This window comes from Idiotropiscis lumnitzeri, chromosome 3 (genome assembly GCF_059441095.1).
Source record: "Idiotropiscis lumnitzeri isolate Australia: NSW breed Sydney's pygmy pipehorse chromosome 3, RoL_Ilum_1.0, whole genome shotgun sequence".
In the NCBI taxonomy this organism is placed as follows: domain Eukaryota; kingdom Metazoa; phylum Chordata; class Actinopteri; order Syngnathiformes; family Syngnathidae; genus Idiotropiscis; species Idiotropiscis lumnitzeri.
Genome location: NC_142393.1, coordinates 9,885,743 through 9,900,882, shown reverse-complemented (window position 1 = coordinate 9,900,882; position 15,140 = coordinate 9,885,743). Strand labels below are relative to the sequence as shown.

Here is a 15,140-nt window from a genome sequence, read left to right as displayed (position 1 = left end):
GTAGTGCGATGCATTTTTTATACGCATAGATTTGCTTGAGGTAATTCATTATATGCAATCACAAGTTTGTATGTAAATCAGTAGACCGGCGCTCAGCTAGCTAATCAGTATGCAATAACATTTTATAAGAGCTTTATCAGAAATGTCACCGGTACTCACCTTTAATTCTGTGTTTTTAATCACTGTATCACTGCTTTAGAACATTGCAGCATAGCATTTTTTCTAATAATGTGCCTCTTTTTAGTGTTACACTACAAACACATTGTTAAAATACATCGCTGACGGTGTTAATCAAAACGGCGCCTTGCTATCTTTGTAAAGGCCCAAATGTTCGTCTCGTTGCCGGGATCCTCATGAGCTTGCAACCTGGCTTGTGGCTAGTTGAATTCAAGAAACTCTTCAAGCATCCACTCGGGTGGTCTAATCATTAGCGCCACCGTGTTAACACGGACGTGTCTTTCTCACCGTTAATCTTCCCAGCTGGCCAGGCACCCTCATTATGGCCGAAAGAATGATGATTAGCGTAAATGAGACATCTGTATTATGCTAAGTCCGTGCTCGTCCTCATTGGTATTTTAATTAATAATGCAGGGAAGATGCTAATTATTCAAGCTATAGGGGCATTGTTGGGGGTCACATTAAAGTCGAATCTTCCCTTGGTGAGAAGACGGCTGAGACGTGTGCGTTGCTTCGAATTGATGGCGTTCAACATTCAAGCCACGTTCTAATGGAACACAAGTTAATGTATTAAAAAAAAAAAAAAAGATCAAACCCCCTGTGATGAAAGCTCTCGTGAAATATCTTGTGAGGCCGTCTCTTTATTTGCTTTCTGTGTGAGGACCTTTCTGACAACATTGTGACTTCAGGCTAGGTCCTGTGGTTTATTATTAATTATCATGCGATGGCAGACCATGGACGAGATGTGATATTGGATGGAGAGGAGCTGATACAAGGGGGGCTGGACCATAGGGGGGGAGGGGGGGGAGCTCCGAGATAAGGGAGGGGGGATGGAGGAAAAGAAAGCAAAAGATGAGGAAGGTGACCCCACCCCGACACTGCCTCCATCTCTTGTTTTACCACTCCCCCGTCTGTTTTTCCTCAGCCTCCTCCTCTTCCCCCCCCCCCCCCCCCTTCTGCCTCGTTCGGCTCTATCAGTGGATTTACGCCAACAGGTCTGACAAAAGCGCTGGCTCTTTAGGAAAACGAGAGGGCTTAAAGCTCATAAATTCCATGCTGTACAACATGCAAATGTGCCCTCCGCTGATAAGAGAGCTTTTAATCCAGCAGCACTCCCGCTAAGTACACTGTTGCCCCTATCTTCCCTCTCTCACTGCCACGCTGTACCTCCCTCTCTTATTCTCTCATTTGTTTTTTTGTTTTTTTTTTGCCGCGTGCCGATTGTGTGATCCTTTACTCCATTTCCTCTCGTTAGTGTTTTACGCTGACGCGTGCGCCTTGTCATCCTCGTAGGCCCATGTGCTTCGTAAAGCAACTGGAGATGCCCCAGTATGGCAGCTACAGGCCCAACATGGCGCCAACCACCCCCCGCGCCAACTTGGCCAAGGAGCTGGAGAAGTACTCCAAGGTGTCCTTCGATTATGCAAGCTTTGATGCTCAAGTGTTCGGGAAGCGTATGCTTGCGCCAAAGATGCCCACCAGCGAAACCTCACCCAAAGCCTTCAAAAGTAAGAGAGGGGGTATCCTCAACACTTAGCTGTATTTGTTTCACACCGTTATTGGTTATTTATTGCGCAAACGTCAAGATACCTTTTTGACGACATGATGAGACACTTGATTCCTTGCGCACCTTTTCTTGCAGGTAAGCCCTCATACCCCAAATCGTCATCGCCCAGCCTTACCCTGCACGGTTACGGCAAACCTTCCTCCTTGGCCTATGACTACTCCCATGATGCCGAAGCTGCCCACATGGCTGCCACCGCTATCCTCAACCTGTCCACGCGATGCTGGGAGAAACCCGAGAACCTGAGCACCAAACCACAAAACAAGGTATGCCACTACCATCTAAATCAGGTGTGGGCAAACTACGGCCCGGGGGCCACATGCGGCCCGTCGAACGTTTTAATCCGGCCCGCCGAACTTGGAAAAAATTAAATGTATACACCTTGTTAATGTTTTATTTTCTAAATACTGTGGGTTTTTTTTTTCAAAGGCATATATATTGTTGTTATGCTTTTGTTCACTTTCATTTAAAATTGAATATATTTTTTTTCTCAGATGAGGTGAGGTTACCAAAACACTCCATCCATCTGCTCCTGGTCCGGCCCCTCTGTCAAATTTTAGAAGCCATTGTGGCCCACCAATCATAAAGTTTGCCCACCCCTGATCTAAATGTTGTTCAAATGACATCCTTGTGACCTACTTCTCAGGCAAGGATCAAAAATAAATTATTTACAAGGCATGTCATCAGTGTTAAGCTCACTCCTTTGATCTCTCCTCAAATCTCAGCAATTACGATCACATTATAGCATGAGACACAGCAGGGCACTATAGTCTCCTTTCTCCTCTTCATTTTTCTGCCGTCCCACCAGTTGTGTATCGTCAAACCGGCCGCTGACTCACAGCAACAGCGGTGGTTGAGATGCACTTGCATCACCTATCCCGTTCCCTTTCATCCTTATATCCCACACATTTCTCATGTTGCTGTTGAATTTGGCCCATAGCCAATTCTGTGGATTTCTTTGACACCACCAGGTAGCCTTTTTTTGTTGAATAATCTGGAGCACACATCTCCCACTCATTCCACACCGGCCAGTCTTTCTTTCATTTTTTTTTCCCACAGTTTCTTTTCATCCATTCTCACCAGTCCGCTCAGTTAATGTTGGCCCGCGGTGTTTTCATCTCCATTCGGCCGATACCCCCGTTAGATTGTTTACCCTCTCTGAGCACACTGAAGGTGTAATTGGACTGCCACTTTGTCTGATATTGTAACTCTTAAATTAGTTTTCCTTCACAGCTGGAAAATCTGATTGCTTCATTGTGTTTCAAATTTCCTGTCTTGGTTTTAAGTTGATGTCTTGAACGTATTAATGCAGGATAGTGAATGTCTTGACAATACAGCAGCCGCACCTGTTTTTTGTCTCTGTCATATGACCTAGCTCTGTATGTAGTACAATGGCTCACATCAACAAGAAATGACGTGAAATCGGAGTCTGAGCCAGTTAAAAATCAATAATGGAACAGTGAGCACATCAACATGGGACATTTCTGGGAACAGTTCCCATTTCCTCTCCTCCATCCCTTTTATATGTGTTCTTTTTGGCTTGTGATCAGCCCATATGTGCATTGCCATTTTAGAAGAAATCAAACAAAATAACAACAGCGCATCTCTTCTCTTCTCTTATCAGAACTGGACACAGAACAGAGAAAGGCCCACTCTTGGGTGTCACTGACTTATTTGAATAATAAGAGCAGCTTTACAGAGTAAAAGTCGCTTCATATAATCATATCATCAGACCTTAACTCATCAATTTTGCGAGATTTCATAATATTCGTTTTTGTTGCACTAGAATCCAAGGTCAGCTCTGTGTGTGTTTCAACAGGAAATGGACATTGAGGTGGATGAGAATGGTACTCTGGACCTGAGTATGAAGAAGCCCATCAAACATGAAGGCAGTCTGTCTGGCACCAGCCCGGGGGTCCGTTCCCCAGACCCTTCTTCTTCCTCGTCTTCCTCTCTGCATCACGGGGGAAGCAGTGGGATGACATCACCAAATTTACAGAGCTACAAACAGGAGGAGTGGGAGGGGCCTCTGGATTTTACCAAACACAACCGCCAAAGGGAGGAGGAAATGGACGAGGTCAGTATATTGCTACAGTGCAAAAAAAAAAAGAATAAAAATTTCCTGTGCCTCTGATCACAGAGGAGCTGTTGCAACATAAAGAAATCCCACAAGGGGGAAAAAAAAACTTGTTTATTTCCTGTAGCCCTTTCCTCTTTCTATTGTTCATTTATGTCACAGAACGAGTTACTGCTCAGTTAAAACATTGCACTGAGTAGCAGAGGTAGTGTGTCAGGTGCATTGCACCATCCTTTCCGTATGCTAATCCCCACTGCTTTGAACTTTTTCAAAAGAAATGTAAAGGTCCTGATTTTTAATGACAATACTGTGCGTTGAGGAAAAATCCCTTTCACCAAAAAAAAAAAAAAAAAAAAAGTTCTTGAACTTGAAACAGCCAGCACACTTTAATTAGAAAACTTTATAGAAATATATTTCTATAGAATAAAAATGAAAACTTGTGCAAGATGACATTTTTCTGTCGTACATGTATAAATCAGATTTTAAAATCCTCTCAAATCTATCTGGCAGTCTAAAAGTGAGAAGTGACGGCAAACACCGCCATAAACACGTCAGACTGAAGAGTTTAGCGTGAACGTCGCCTTTGCATCAGTTTGATCAAAACCTGGCAACATTTATTACATTTTCAAACATGATCAACATTCGTCATGATCACGTATCCATCAAATGTTGTCATGTGGTCATTGAATACTGACATCTTCCACTTGATTTGCAACTGGCGCCACGATTTGATTTTCAATGTTCTGATGGACTCCAATTGGAGCATTTGACAAAAAAGTCCTCTTCTTTTCCAAATACAAGCCTTTTTCCTCACATTTCTGTTTCCTGGATTCATTAAACATTGCAAATATGTTGATAGACATCTCTGCTCAAAAAAAATTAAAAAGAAAAAAAAAAAATGGAACGCACCTCTGGCCACGCATTTTAACAAGATGACTGGGGTAACGACTGTCCTATTAAATTTGATTTCTACATTTTCCAGATGGATCATGCCGGGCAGTCATATGTGTCATCCGACCCAGAGGACAGTGACATGATGCAGGACTTAATGGAGGACAGGAAGTACCCTGGAGAAGTCACCACCCCAAATTTCAAGGTCAAGTTCCAGCCCAAGGACAGCAAGAAGGAGCTGCTCTCGTAAGTATTAAAAGTACAGAGAGTCCTCATAAGCACGCTTGTGTAGTCCCCATGTGAGACGACGCATACAGGAGGCAAAATGCTTTAGTTTAGTCTGTTTTTAAAGAACTGGCCGAGAGTTTTCTTGTTTAACTTTTTTTTTTTTTCCACTGTCTAGATGTCCGACACCTGGGTGTGATGGCAGTGGCCACATCACTGGGAATTATGCATCTCATCGCAGGTACACATCAGTGCATTCCACACAGATTGCTTCTGTCTCATTTGGCAGTCTTTTGAAATAAAAAAAAAAATGGTGCGGGACTTTACAGCACTTAAATCAGTTAGTCCCAAAGTGTGGTGCGACAACTGATAGTGACTGGGCTCCCTCTAGTGGTACCTGAAAGAATCACTCATTTACAACGTTTACGTTGAAAACAAACAACTTTTAAGTACAATGCATGTGACTAAGATTTTTTTTTTTTTTTACATGCAATTAATTTTAATTGAATCACTATTTAAAGTTTTTTCATTTTACAATATGTAATTACAGTGGATTACAGTAATAAATACACTTTTTAGAAATAAATGCTCTATATCGTTTTTGATCAACACTTGCGCATACTATATTACTTATTTTGTTGAGAATGGTGGTATTTGCCTTGGTACTTGGTGTAAAAAAACTTTGAGCCCACTTTTGCCTTTTCAGTTGTTTTTTGCTATTTTTGCTAGCTGTCGAAATGTACACTACGTGCCCTTATTACCACTATTATCGTTTTTAGTTTATCATTATTAATAGTGTACTAATCATGATTGAAGTGAAGGGGGGGGGGCAAAAGGGAGTTGTCTTTGTTCAGGTCGTATTTGCCCCATATTTATGCCCTGATTGTTCAGCAAAATCCATGGAGCACAACTTACAAAAAAATGGTGGCTGTCCAAAAATATACTATCAGTATTATGAGTGTATGTTAATAAAATAATAAATGAATGCCACTGACTAACATTTCAGCATTAAGATAAAGGTCAAACAACACAAGAGATGCTGCCACTGTCCACTTCTAAACTGAACGCACTAATTCAACTGTTACTTGATGATGTCACTCCAGAGGTGGTAATGTAGTGTCGCAGCAAGTGACACTTAGATATGCATCAGTGATTTACTTCTTGCCGCCTGTCCTCTTTTTTTTCCCTTAATGACCTTGGTATGCCTTGCAATCTTGATTCCCCTTCACTCACATCTTTTTTCCCCTCGTACCTTCTCCTCTGTCTTCATCCTCTTCTTCTGCCTGTCCTTCACTCGCTCTCCTCCCCCCCAACCGTCCCTTCAGTCTATCTGGGTGTCCTCTCGCTGATAAGAGCCTCCGGTCCCTCATGGCAGCACACACCCCTGAACTCAAGTATGTCTGCGCTACACCTTCACTGTCTTCTCACAGCACTGCGACTGACACCCAACGCCACACAGCTTTGATTCTGCTTATCTTTTGTTGTTTGCTGCTGCCTCTGATCAATCCGGGCTTGGACTATTTCTGCTTTGATATCAATTAGTGTCAGTGTCAATATGCAATAGTACTGCAACAAGTCCAAAAGATATATGTGCGTGCACTTTCTCTCAATATTACCTCTTCTGGCCGCGGTTATTCATTGTCGTATTTTCCCGCCAGATGTCCCACCCCAGGATGTGACGGCTCAGGTCATATCACGGGAAACTACGCCTCCCATCGAAGGTAACACACAAACAAAGAAAGGCTCATGCAGCCACTTGCACTGACATTTTTCACGCGCGCACACACACACACACACACACACAGTCAGTCAGTCAGAGAGGCTCAGTGACAGTTCATGGTAGAATTAGACAGGGACTACATACACACACATATTACTATGATTCTATGATTTGGTCCATACCTGGCACCTGAGTTGATTTGGTTTGTGATTTGGTTGAAGAACCTCTGTGAAAATATTCTTCCTTGCCTTTGTTCTCTCTCTTTCTCAAGAAATCACCTGACCAGCCCTTTCTCAACCTTATGTTATCAACTCCATACTTTCTGTTTTCAGTCTCTCTGGGTGCCCGCGTGCCAAGAAAAGTGGAATTAAAACTCCTACCAAGGACAACCAGGAGGACTCGGAGCTTTTAAAGTTCGTAAAGAAAGCCTTAATGTCTGCTTTTAGCAAGACTTACGTAAAAATGCAATGAAGGGAGAGCAAGGAAAGTCACTGTGAGTCATATGCAGAGGTAGCGACCTGTCCACGTGACTGCATCAGTCAGGCCCTGACTCAGGGGGGAAAGACATTGAGCTGCACATAGTGACTGTGAAAGTCGAGTAATGTAGAGCAGATTGTCAATACATATGAAATACATGTGCTTCATGTTGCATTTGCGCACAAAACAGTAAAGTCAACATGGTGATGAGTAAGCTCATTTCTCCAGTAGTGGTATTGTTTGCATGGTTTAATGTAAATGGCTCAATTGAGCAATTTTTTTTTTTCTCCTATCAATCTGTAACTTCAATCTCATCATTGATTCTTATTATCTAACATTTGTGCCCCCCTCACTTCTTCTCTTTCCCTCTCTGTTTTTTTCCTTCTTTTCTTTCCCTCCACGTTGCTCCCAGCAGATGTCCAGTGCCGGGCTGTGACAGCCTTGGACACATCAGCGGGAAGTACGCCACGCATCGTAGCGCCTACGGGTGTCCACTCGCAGCTCGTAGACAGAAGGAGGGACTGCTGAATGGCACACCTTTCAATTGGAAGGCTTTCAAGACAGAAGGACCAACGTGTCCAACCCCGGGATGTGACGGCTCTGGACACGCAAACGGCAGCTTCCTCACTCACCGCAGGTAAGCTCCACACAAAATGTTGAGCTTACTCATTACAACTTTTACTTTATACAGAATGTCAAAGCATGACATTCAGCCTCAAGTCACATTTCTGTTTGAATTTAGGAAGGAAAGCAAATATTTTTGGGTCATTTTTTTAAGGCAAACTTTATTCTTATTGCACATTTCATACACAAGGCAACTCAATGTGCTTCACACAACCAGAAGCCTAAACAAACCGAACAAAGGATATTCCCAGAGTAAACAAACATGGCTCATTAATTACTAAAAAGAAAATCACTAAACATACACATTGATAACACATTTACAATTAAGACATTTCAAAGCAAAAGAAAGATATAAAAAAACGTTTAAAGTGGATTGTTACAGCTCCAGCTGTTGTGAAATGTGTGTGAAATCGTCGTAATGTTTTGTATTGTATTAAAAGAGCGTAGAGTGAAATAGCTTTTAAAAATGCCTAAAGGACCTTAATCAAAGGAATTGCAAAACTGCATAGTTTTTAACCTGGATCTAAAAGCAGAAATATTTGGCGCTGACTTCACTTCGGGTGGCAACTTGTTCCATTTATACATGCAGCATAACAGCTAAAATTAGACTTCACCATGTTTGCTTTGACTCCACTAATAGACCTGAGTCTGCAGACCTCAAAGCCCTATTCACGTATCATTTTCTTGACGTATTCAGGACCCAAATCATTCAGTGGCTAAAAGAACAACAGGGATAGCATACAGTATACAGACTGAACAAAAGAGGTCCAAGGATTGACCCTTGTGGGACCCCACATCTAATTGCCATTTCCAATTGTTGCAAAATAAATCTTTCCTTAGCAGTGTTAACGTTAGACACATTATGTTACTCACGATATGTTTTTTGTGCAGCCTCTCAGGGTGCCCCAGGGCGTTGTATGCCAAGAAAAAGGCCAAGTTTCCCACAGAGGACTATCTGAGCACAAAGTTCAGAGCCAGTGATGGTAAAATGTTTCTGTGTAAAAATATATTTAAACAAATACACACCTATGAAGGATTTTAAACTCATCTCATTTTGCCCGTTTAGTTCTGGACAATGACGAGGACATCAAGCAGCTCAACAAAGAGATTAATGACCTCAACGAGTCCAACAACGAAATGGAGGCGGATGTAGTCAACCTGCAAACTCAGGTTTGTGTCTTCATTGTTTAAGCATATCCTCAACTGATTTGACTCAATATTTATTGGGCTATGGCTGCATATTTGCTATCCCGCATTCGCAAATCTGCCTTAATGCGTATTTTTTCGTTGACCGTGCCCTCCATTATTCACTCAAAAAGTCACATATTCAAAGTTTTTGCACTCAGGCTTAAGTCATTTCTAAAATCACTTTGGTACCACTGGTATTTTATAACAGTCCTCTTCATCGTGTTGCTCAAATGTTCACATCCTGAGACCAAGATGACACCTCACAATGGACAATTCAACATCACTTTGCCATTGCGAGGTTTCCAATGGGATGTTCTCAGAGGGCATGAAGTGGCCACAGAACTTAGAGAGTCACAGACTGTCACTAGAAGGTCGCAGCAAAAATACAGAGTGACGGTGAGAGTCACAGCAAGGCATCCAAGTTGACATCCGTGGAAAAAAAAAAAATCCAACCGATGGTGAATTTTGTTATGCAGCTCTTTGAAAGAGAACAGCAAGAAGCACAAGTTTAAATATCAATTTAATTTATTTTGGATTCATCCAGAATTTTCACCCAATTTTTTTTCTCTTCTGTATTGTGACAAATTGAACCGATCACCCGGTCACGTATGAGCAGACATTGACCCGCAACTGGTATGATGGTGCTGAATGAGATCAATCATTAGCTCCTATTTTTTGTTGCAGATCACTTCTATGGAAAAGAATCTGAAGAACATCGAGCATGAGAACAAGATGATCGAGGAGCAGAACGAAGCTCTTTTCATGGAGTTGTCCGGGCTGAGTCGGGCCCTGATTCGCAGCTTGGCTAATATACGCGTGCCGCACATGGTGAGTTCTTGTCTACAGATGAACGCGCACAAACAGGCACACACACGCAAACTTAGGCGCCGGTACAGGCTAGATCTTAATGGTTAGCGAAGGTACCGGTAGATTTAGATTTGTCGTCGTTCCGGTTCTTAGTTTTGCCTCTCGGTCTCAGTTGCGATTGGTTGTCATTTGCACCAAAACAGGAGCCCATCACGGAGCAGAACTTCGACAGCTACGTGAGCACCCTGACCGACATGTACGCCAACAAAGACTGCTTCCAGAGCCCCGAGAACAAGGCTTTACTGGAGAGCATCCACAAAGCTGTGAAGGGCATCAAAGTCTGAGACGCGCACATGCGAACGAGCGAAGCTGTCCTAATAAGCGTGACAGAGTCACGGGGATATCGAAATACATCAGTATCATAGAAAATCAAAAACAACAAAAAAGGGAATTCAGGTTATTTAAATAAACACAACCCAGGGAGCAATCGATGAGCAGAAAAGGACGCGGACCAAAATCCCCACCATGCTGCTTCTGGGAGCAGTGAAGATGTGAAGACGAAAGGAATCCTTCAGGCAGAATGGATGGCAAAGAAGGCGAAGGCTACTTTGAGCTACTGAATCTGAAGCGTTCCGGATGCCGTATGGTTACTCATATATCTCTTGTGTGTCCTGAGATGTGTTTGAGGACAAGTTCACTGTTGCCCAGATGATCTTTTTTTTTTTTGGTTGCTTGTTTTTTTTTTTTTTTTGCTTTGATTGCTTGAAACATGGAGAATGGCGAACTCAGAAATGATGGAGGAGTCGAACATTAGTTCCGTAGCATTCACTGTGGCAAGTATGTGTGTGTTCACCAGCTCTTAACAACCCAGCGCGCGCACATGTACACACTCACACACACATACGCACACACAACCCAGCAATATGGAGCATGCACTCAACTCATCATGTGTTTGCTTTGCGTTACTACCGCACCAAAGGCGTCAACGAATTGTTGATCCCATTTTGTGAACGCATTCTCGTTGCAATCTGATCCAGGACCAGCGGTGGTTGTGTTCTTTCGTCACGCAATGACTGATTGGTTGAAACGGCGGCAGATAAACAACTTTTGTTTCATTGTTCTAGAAACCGACAGACACGCGCGTAGTCATAGTGTGCACACACATTTCAACTTAAGTTAGTCATATCAATAGTATTTATATCAACATAGGAATTGCACTTCATTTCAATGACTAGTTTTGTGGTACAATGATTATTGTAATATATGAATTATTTAAATTTGTGAACTTAAATTGTAACTTATTGACATTTATGTTATTGAGGTTTATTTATTTGAAGCAATTTATTTATTGACTTTGTAACGCAAACAGAATGCATCTTTGCTGATTAATATGGAGGCGATTTGCCGATGTCTTACATCGATATTTTAAGAATCTTTATAGATAAACAACAAGGCGTATTTTTTTTAGTACTTTTTAAAACAAATGTTTTATAACAAAAAAAAAGACACCTTTTGCATATTTTTTTTTCAATTATTCTTGTGTTTCTTCATTTTGTTTATGTTCATTATGGTACTGATTTGTTGCGAAACACACTACTGAAAAAAAAAACCGGAAAAAAAGAGAAAATATGTATTTATTATTTATTTAACATGAAAGGAATTGACTGATGGCTGTATATTTATTTTGTTATTTATGTGCGTGATGTGACTATGATGAGTCTGAGTAGTCTTAAGGATCCACTGATAATATTTAAATAAAGACAAAAAAATCAGCACAGGTATTGTTTGATTGCGTAGGTATGCCAGCAGCTGATTCAAAAAAACTGAACGCAATCACTGTTGTGTTGCTATTTGTTCTCTGTATTGTTTATGCCAGCTCATGTTTGCTTCTGTGACGAAAAAAAAAAAAAAGGAAACTAAACAAAAAAGTGACCTCCCCAAGCATTTTGTAGCAGCCAACATAACTCATTTAAAACCTCCATAATGTACTACTATATATGCTGACACCACAACGCATTTGGAAAGATTTTTATTATTCTTCTGATTTTATTCCAGCTCAATCATGCATCTGTTGAGCTGTGTTGTTTTGGTTGGCTTTCAAACACAAACATACACAAAGCAAACTGTAGGATGGCCTCCGTTTGACAAAAAATACACACCCTTGTAGCCTTACTGTAGATGTTTAATTTTTTTGACGCACAAAGTGCCAGTAAAAGAAGAGGAAAAAAACTAAACTCTCTTTATTTCCATATTCTTGGCATTTTTGCAATGTTCCAATGTCTGGTCATGGGAAGACCACGGCATCAAGAGAGTGGTGATTGTTTCAGATGCCTTTATTTCTCTGCCAAGATGGCCATAAGTACACTATATATTCATTCTGTATAAATAGATTTGAGAAATGCTATATATATGAATATAAACATACATATATTTTTCCAGTGTAATTGTGGACTTGAGCTTCTACTCCTTATCAAAGCATCACTCGCTGTCGAGAAGAGATGTGAGGGCTGTTATCAATAGGAGGCAGTTACACTTAGACCTGCTCAACTGTGGCTTTAAATACAACACTCGCTCGAGTTGAAGGCAATTGGGAAATTTTATACGTTACAGTATTCGCGAAAAGTGTTACCACTCCGCCCGCTTTTATTTTATTTGTCTGTCCTTAATCCAGAGATGTTCAAAGAAATACATCCACTGCCTGTATGTCGTACTGAATCTAAGATTGATACTAGATGTTTGGCTCTTTATTTCTAAGTGTCATGTAAGTTCCTGTAGAGTTAAAGAAAAAAAAACATGGAAAATGAAAGGGGCGGGGAGATGACGATGGCTCCGAATAATGTTCTGCACATAGTTTTTGGCTATGTTGTGCAGTTCTTGTATTGTTACTGGTCACCACCAGCTGGTCCTCTTCAATGTTGAAACAAGCAAGTAGGAGACTTTTAGTGTCTGAATGGTCTGTCGCAGCTTACTGTGTTGTGCAGTATGATCCCCGTGTGTAACTGATGTCAAAGGCATGTTGTCCGTGTGCTTCTAGCCAATGTAGAATGAAACTCCAATGTGCACTTTCTGAGGAACTCTTGAAAATGCCAGCATATGAATCCTGTTTGGTCCAAAAAAAACAAGCCTCCTTGATTCTGTGGCCTGTGCTGTTAGAAATATAGATGGAAGTGAAACTACCCCCCTGCCCCCCATTTATAAAAAAAATAATAAATAAATAAAACTATGGAGATTGGCTTCTAGCTGAGTTTGTCTCTCAGCCGAGTGACACCACAGGTCAGCAGTCAGCTGAGGCCTGGGGCACCAAACAAGAAGGCATAGTGTGTGTGGGAGTGGGAAATTGATTTGCCAGGCTGCACAATCTTTCTCTTTTGGAAGTGATTGTTGCATAAATATGAGTCCATCACTCAAAAGAATGTCAAAGCTTTTTCCTGAACCAACCTCACGCCCCCCACCCCCTCCTCTCTTCATGTCTTGTGTAACCTTTCCTCGGGAAAGATGGTTTGGATGCATTTGGTTAACAAAATATAGCATTTTCCCTCTCTCTCTCTTGAAATGCACGAGAGTACTATTCAAGACTGTGAATATTTTCCCCAATTTATTTGATGTGGCATGACCCTTTTTAAACTGCTTGATGAAATTGTCTAGCGAGGTATGTAAATTATTATCACAGAGGCCGTAAAAGCGTAACATTCTCCCCAAGAAAATAAAAAATGTCAGCCGCAGTAGCCTAAGGATGCTGATTCTGTGCCCACACGTTGTATGTTTGCTTGTTTAAATGAAATTGCCCAGCGATGGAGTCAGGATTTGCATTATTACTGTTATGAATGTGGGAAAGCGGCCAGGGCCCACTATTCCGCCCCTCACTCACCATTTATTATTATTTTTTTCTTTTTTCGGGGACGCAGTGTCACTTTCAGGGAAACCAGCCTGGACCAAAATCCAGCAGCGAATTCAAAAGTGAAATAAGTGGGATTTGCATTCTGGTTTAAGTTCAGGTTCTCATCCACACCCAGTGTGGACCTGTAGGATCAAAACGACAAAGTTTGTGTGGCACATTTCATCAAGCTGACTAAAACCAAAAGAGCCCCCCCCCACCCCACCCCCAGCCCCAACTTGCTCCTGCTGTAGTTTCAAGATGTGTGGTCTTATCATGTGTGCCTTTCTCATGCCACCCATTCAAAAATAATGGTATGTTTACACTGCTACACAGTTTGGACTGGATCTCATTACTTGGGGGGGTGTTATAACAAACAGGCAAACTTTTAGTTCAGGCAAAAGAAACTGTGATCTCATCTGTTGATTCAGGTACCAAACTGCATGGACAGTCGCTGTGAAGGAATAACAAAAACAAACAAACAAAAAAAACACACACCACCCCTAGATACTGCATCAGTGTGCAGGGCATTATTTTGAAACAAGTGGACGTCTGTACATATTTCTATTAAGAGGAAACAGTGTTATAGTTGTTGTAATGAAGACAATTGGTTAAAAATAGTTTCTGACAAAAGAAAACGCATCCGCAGCCAAGGCTTGTCCTGCTATTACATTTTTACAGAGATGAGCTATTTTTACTGGTGATTTTCTAGGCATTGATATTGATATCCTTTTAAATAAGTGCATAAACTTCCAAACTTACAAGCACTTCCACAATGATAGATTGTATGGTATTTTTTGTTACTTTTGTAGATGTGGTTGTTACTTTGTTACTGCACCATTTTATAAAGTGGGACAGGTCTTGGCTGTGTGTCCTCGGGGTCTTTTTTTCTTTATGGTTTTAAAAATGGATTGCTTTTTTTATTTACTTTTTTTTTTAAGTAAGACACTGTAGTTTGGCCGAATTTGTGATTGTGTGTTTGTGTACTCGTGTACATGTTCCTGTGTCAGTGTTCTAACCCAGAGAAGTGATGTCAGTTATTGTGGGCGTATGAATCATTTTAAATGTTCTCTATGAAACACAAATAAAGAATCATAGGCAAGGACCACTCTGTCCTTTCAGTGTTTTTGTGTTCTGTATGTGTTCTATTTCAAGAAAATTGACCGATAGACACCATCACATGTAGTTTGAACGGAAAGTGTTTATCTGCCTACGCTCCACTGTGCAATAGATCCACATGATTTTACAACAACTGGGTTAAAGGAGGAGAGGGGGTGTTTTTGAAGTGATCATTTGTGTATGATCACAGATTACCAGATTAAGATCATTATGGACAAGCAATAGCTATGGTTTACTCAAAAAGAGGGCCTCAGGTTGTGACTGACAATACAATAGCAATACATGCACTTTTCATGGACTGCACTGACCTCTGGTGGAAAAACAAGTAAAATTTCCTAATGCGTATATCATTTCAATTTAAGAAGACATACCAGTACAATACAGTAGGCTACGTTCA

At 41.2% G+C, this 15,140-nt stretch overlaps 1 protein-coding gene across 6 annotated transcripts in view; it reads left to right on the top strand.

Annotated features, from left to right (window-relative positions):
- Positions 1 to 14,729, top strand: part of LOC148339818 (myelin transcription factor 1-like) — an 89,629-nt gene extending 74,900 nt beyond the window's left edge. For 4 of the 6 annotated variants that reach the window (XM_088290512.1, XM_088290517.1, XM_088290518.1 and 1 more), the window contains 13 exons: positions 1,471 to 1,685; positions 1,820 to 2,007; positions 3,561 to 3,818; positions 4,801 to 4,955; positions 5,113 to 5,175; positions 6,260 to 6,328; positions 6,593 to 6,655; positions 6,987 to 7,067; positions 7,547 to 7,768; positions 8,647 to 8,738; positions 8,822 to 8,925; positions 9,628 to 9,771; positions 9,954 to 14,729. In XM_088290512.1, coding sequence (XP_088146638.1) covers positions 1,471 to 1,685; positions 1,820 to 2,007; positions 3,561 to 3,818; positions 4,801 to 4,955; positions 5,113 to 5,175; positions 6,260 to 6,328; positions 6,593 to 6,655; positions 6,987 to 7,067; positions 7,547 to 7,768; positions 8,647 to 8,738; positions 8,822 to 8,925; positions 9,628 to 9,771; positions 9,954 to 10,094 — 1,795 coding nt within the window. In that variant the 3' untranslated portion in view covers positions 10,095 to 14,729. The remainder of the gene's footprint in view (positions 1 to 1,470; positions 1,686 to 1,819; positions 2,008 to 3,560; positions 3,819 to 4,800; positions 4,956 to 5,112; positions 5,176 to 6,259; positions 6,329 to 6,592; positions 6,656 to 6,986; positions 7,068 to 7,546; positions 7,769 to 8,646; positions 8,739 to 8,821; positions 8,926 to 9,627; positions 9,772 to 9,953) is intronic. The other 2 variants (XM_088290513.1, XM_088290515.1) reach the window with 2 other exon arrangements.
- The last annotated feature ends 411 nt before the right edge of the window (positions 14,730 to 15,140 follow it).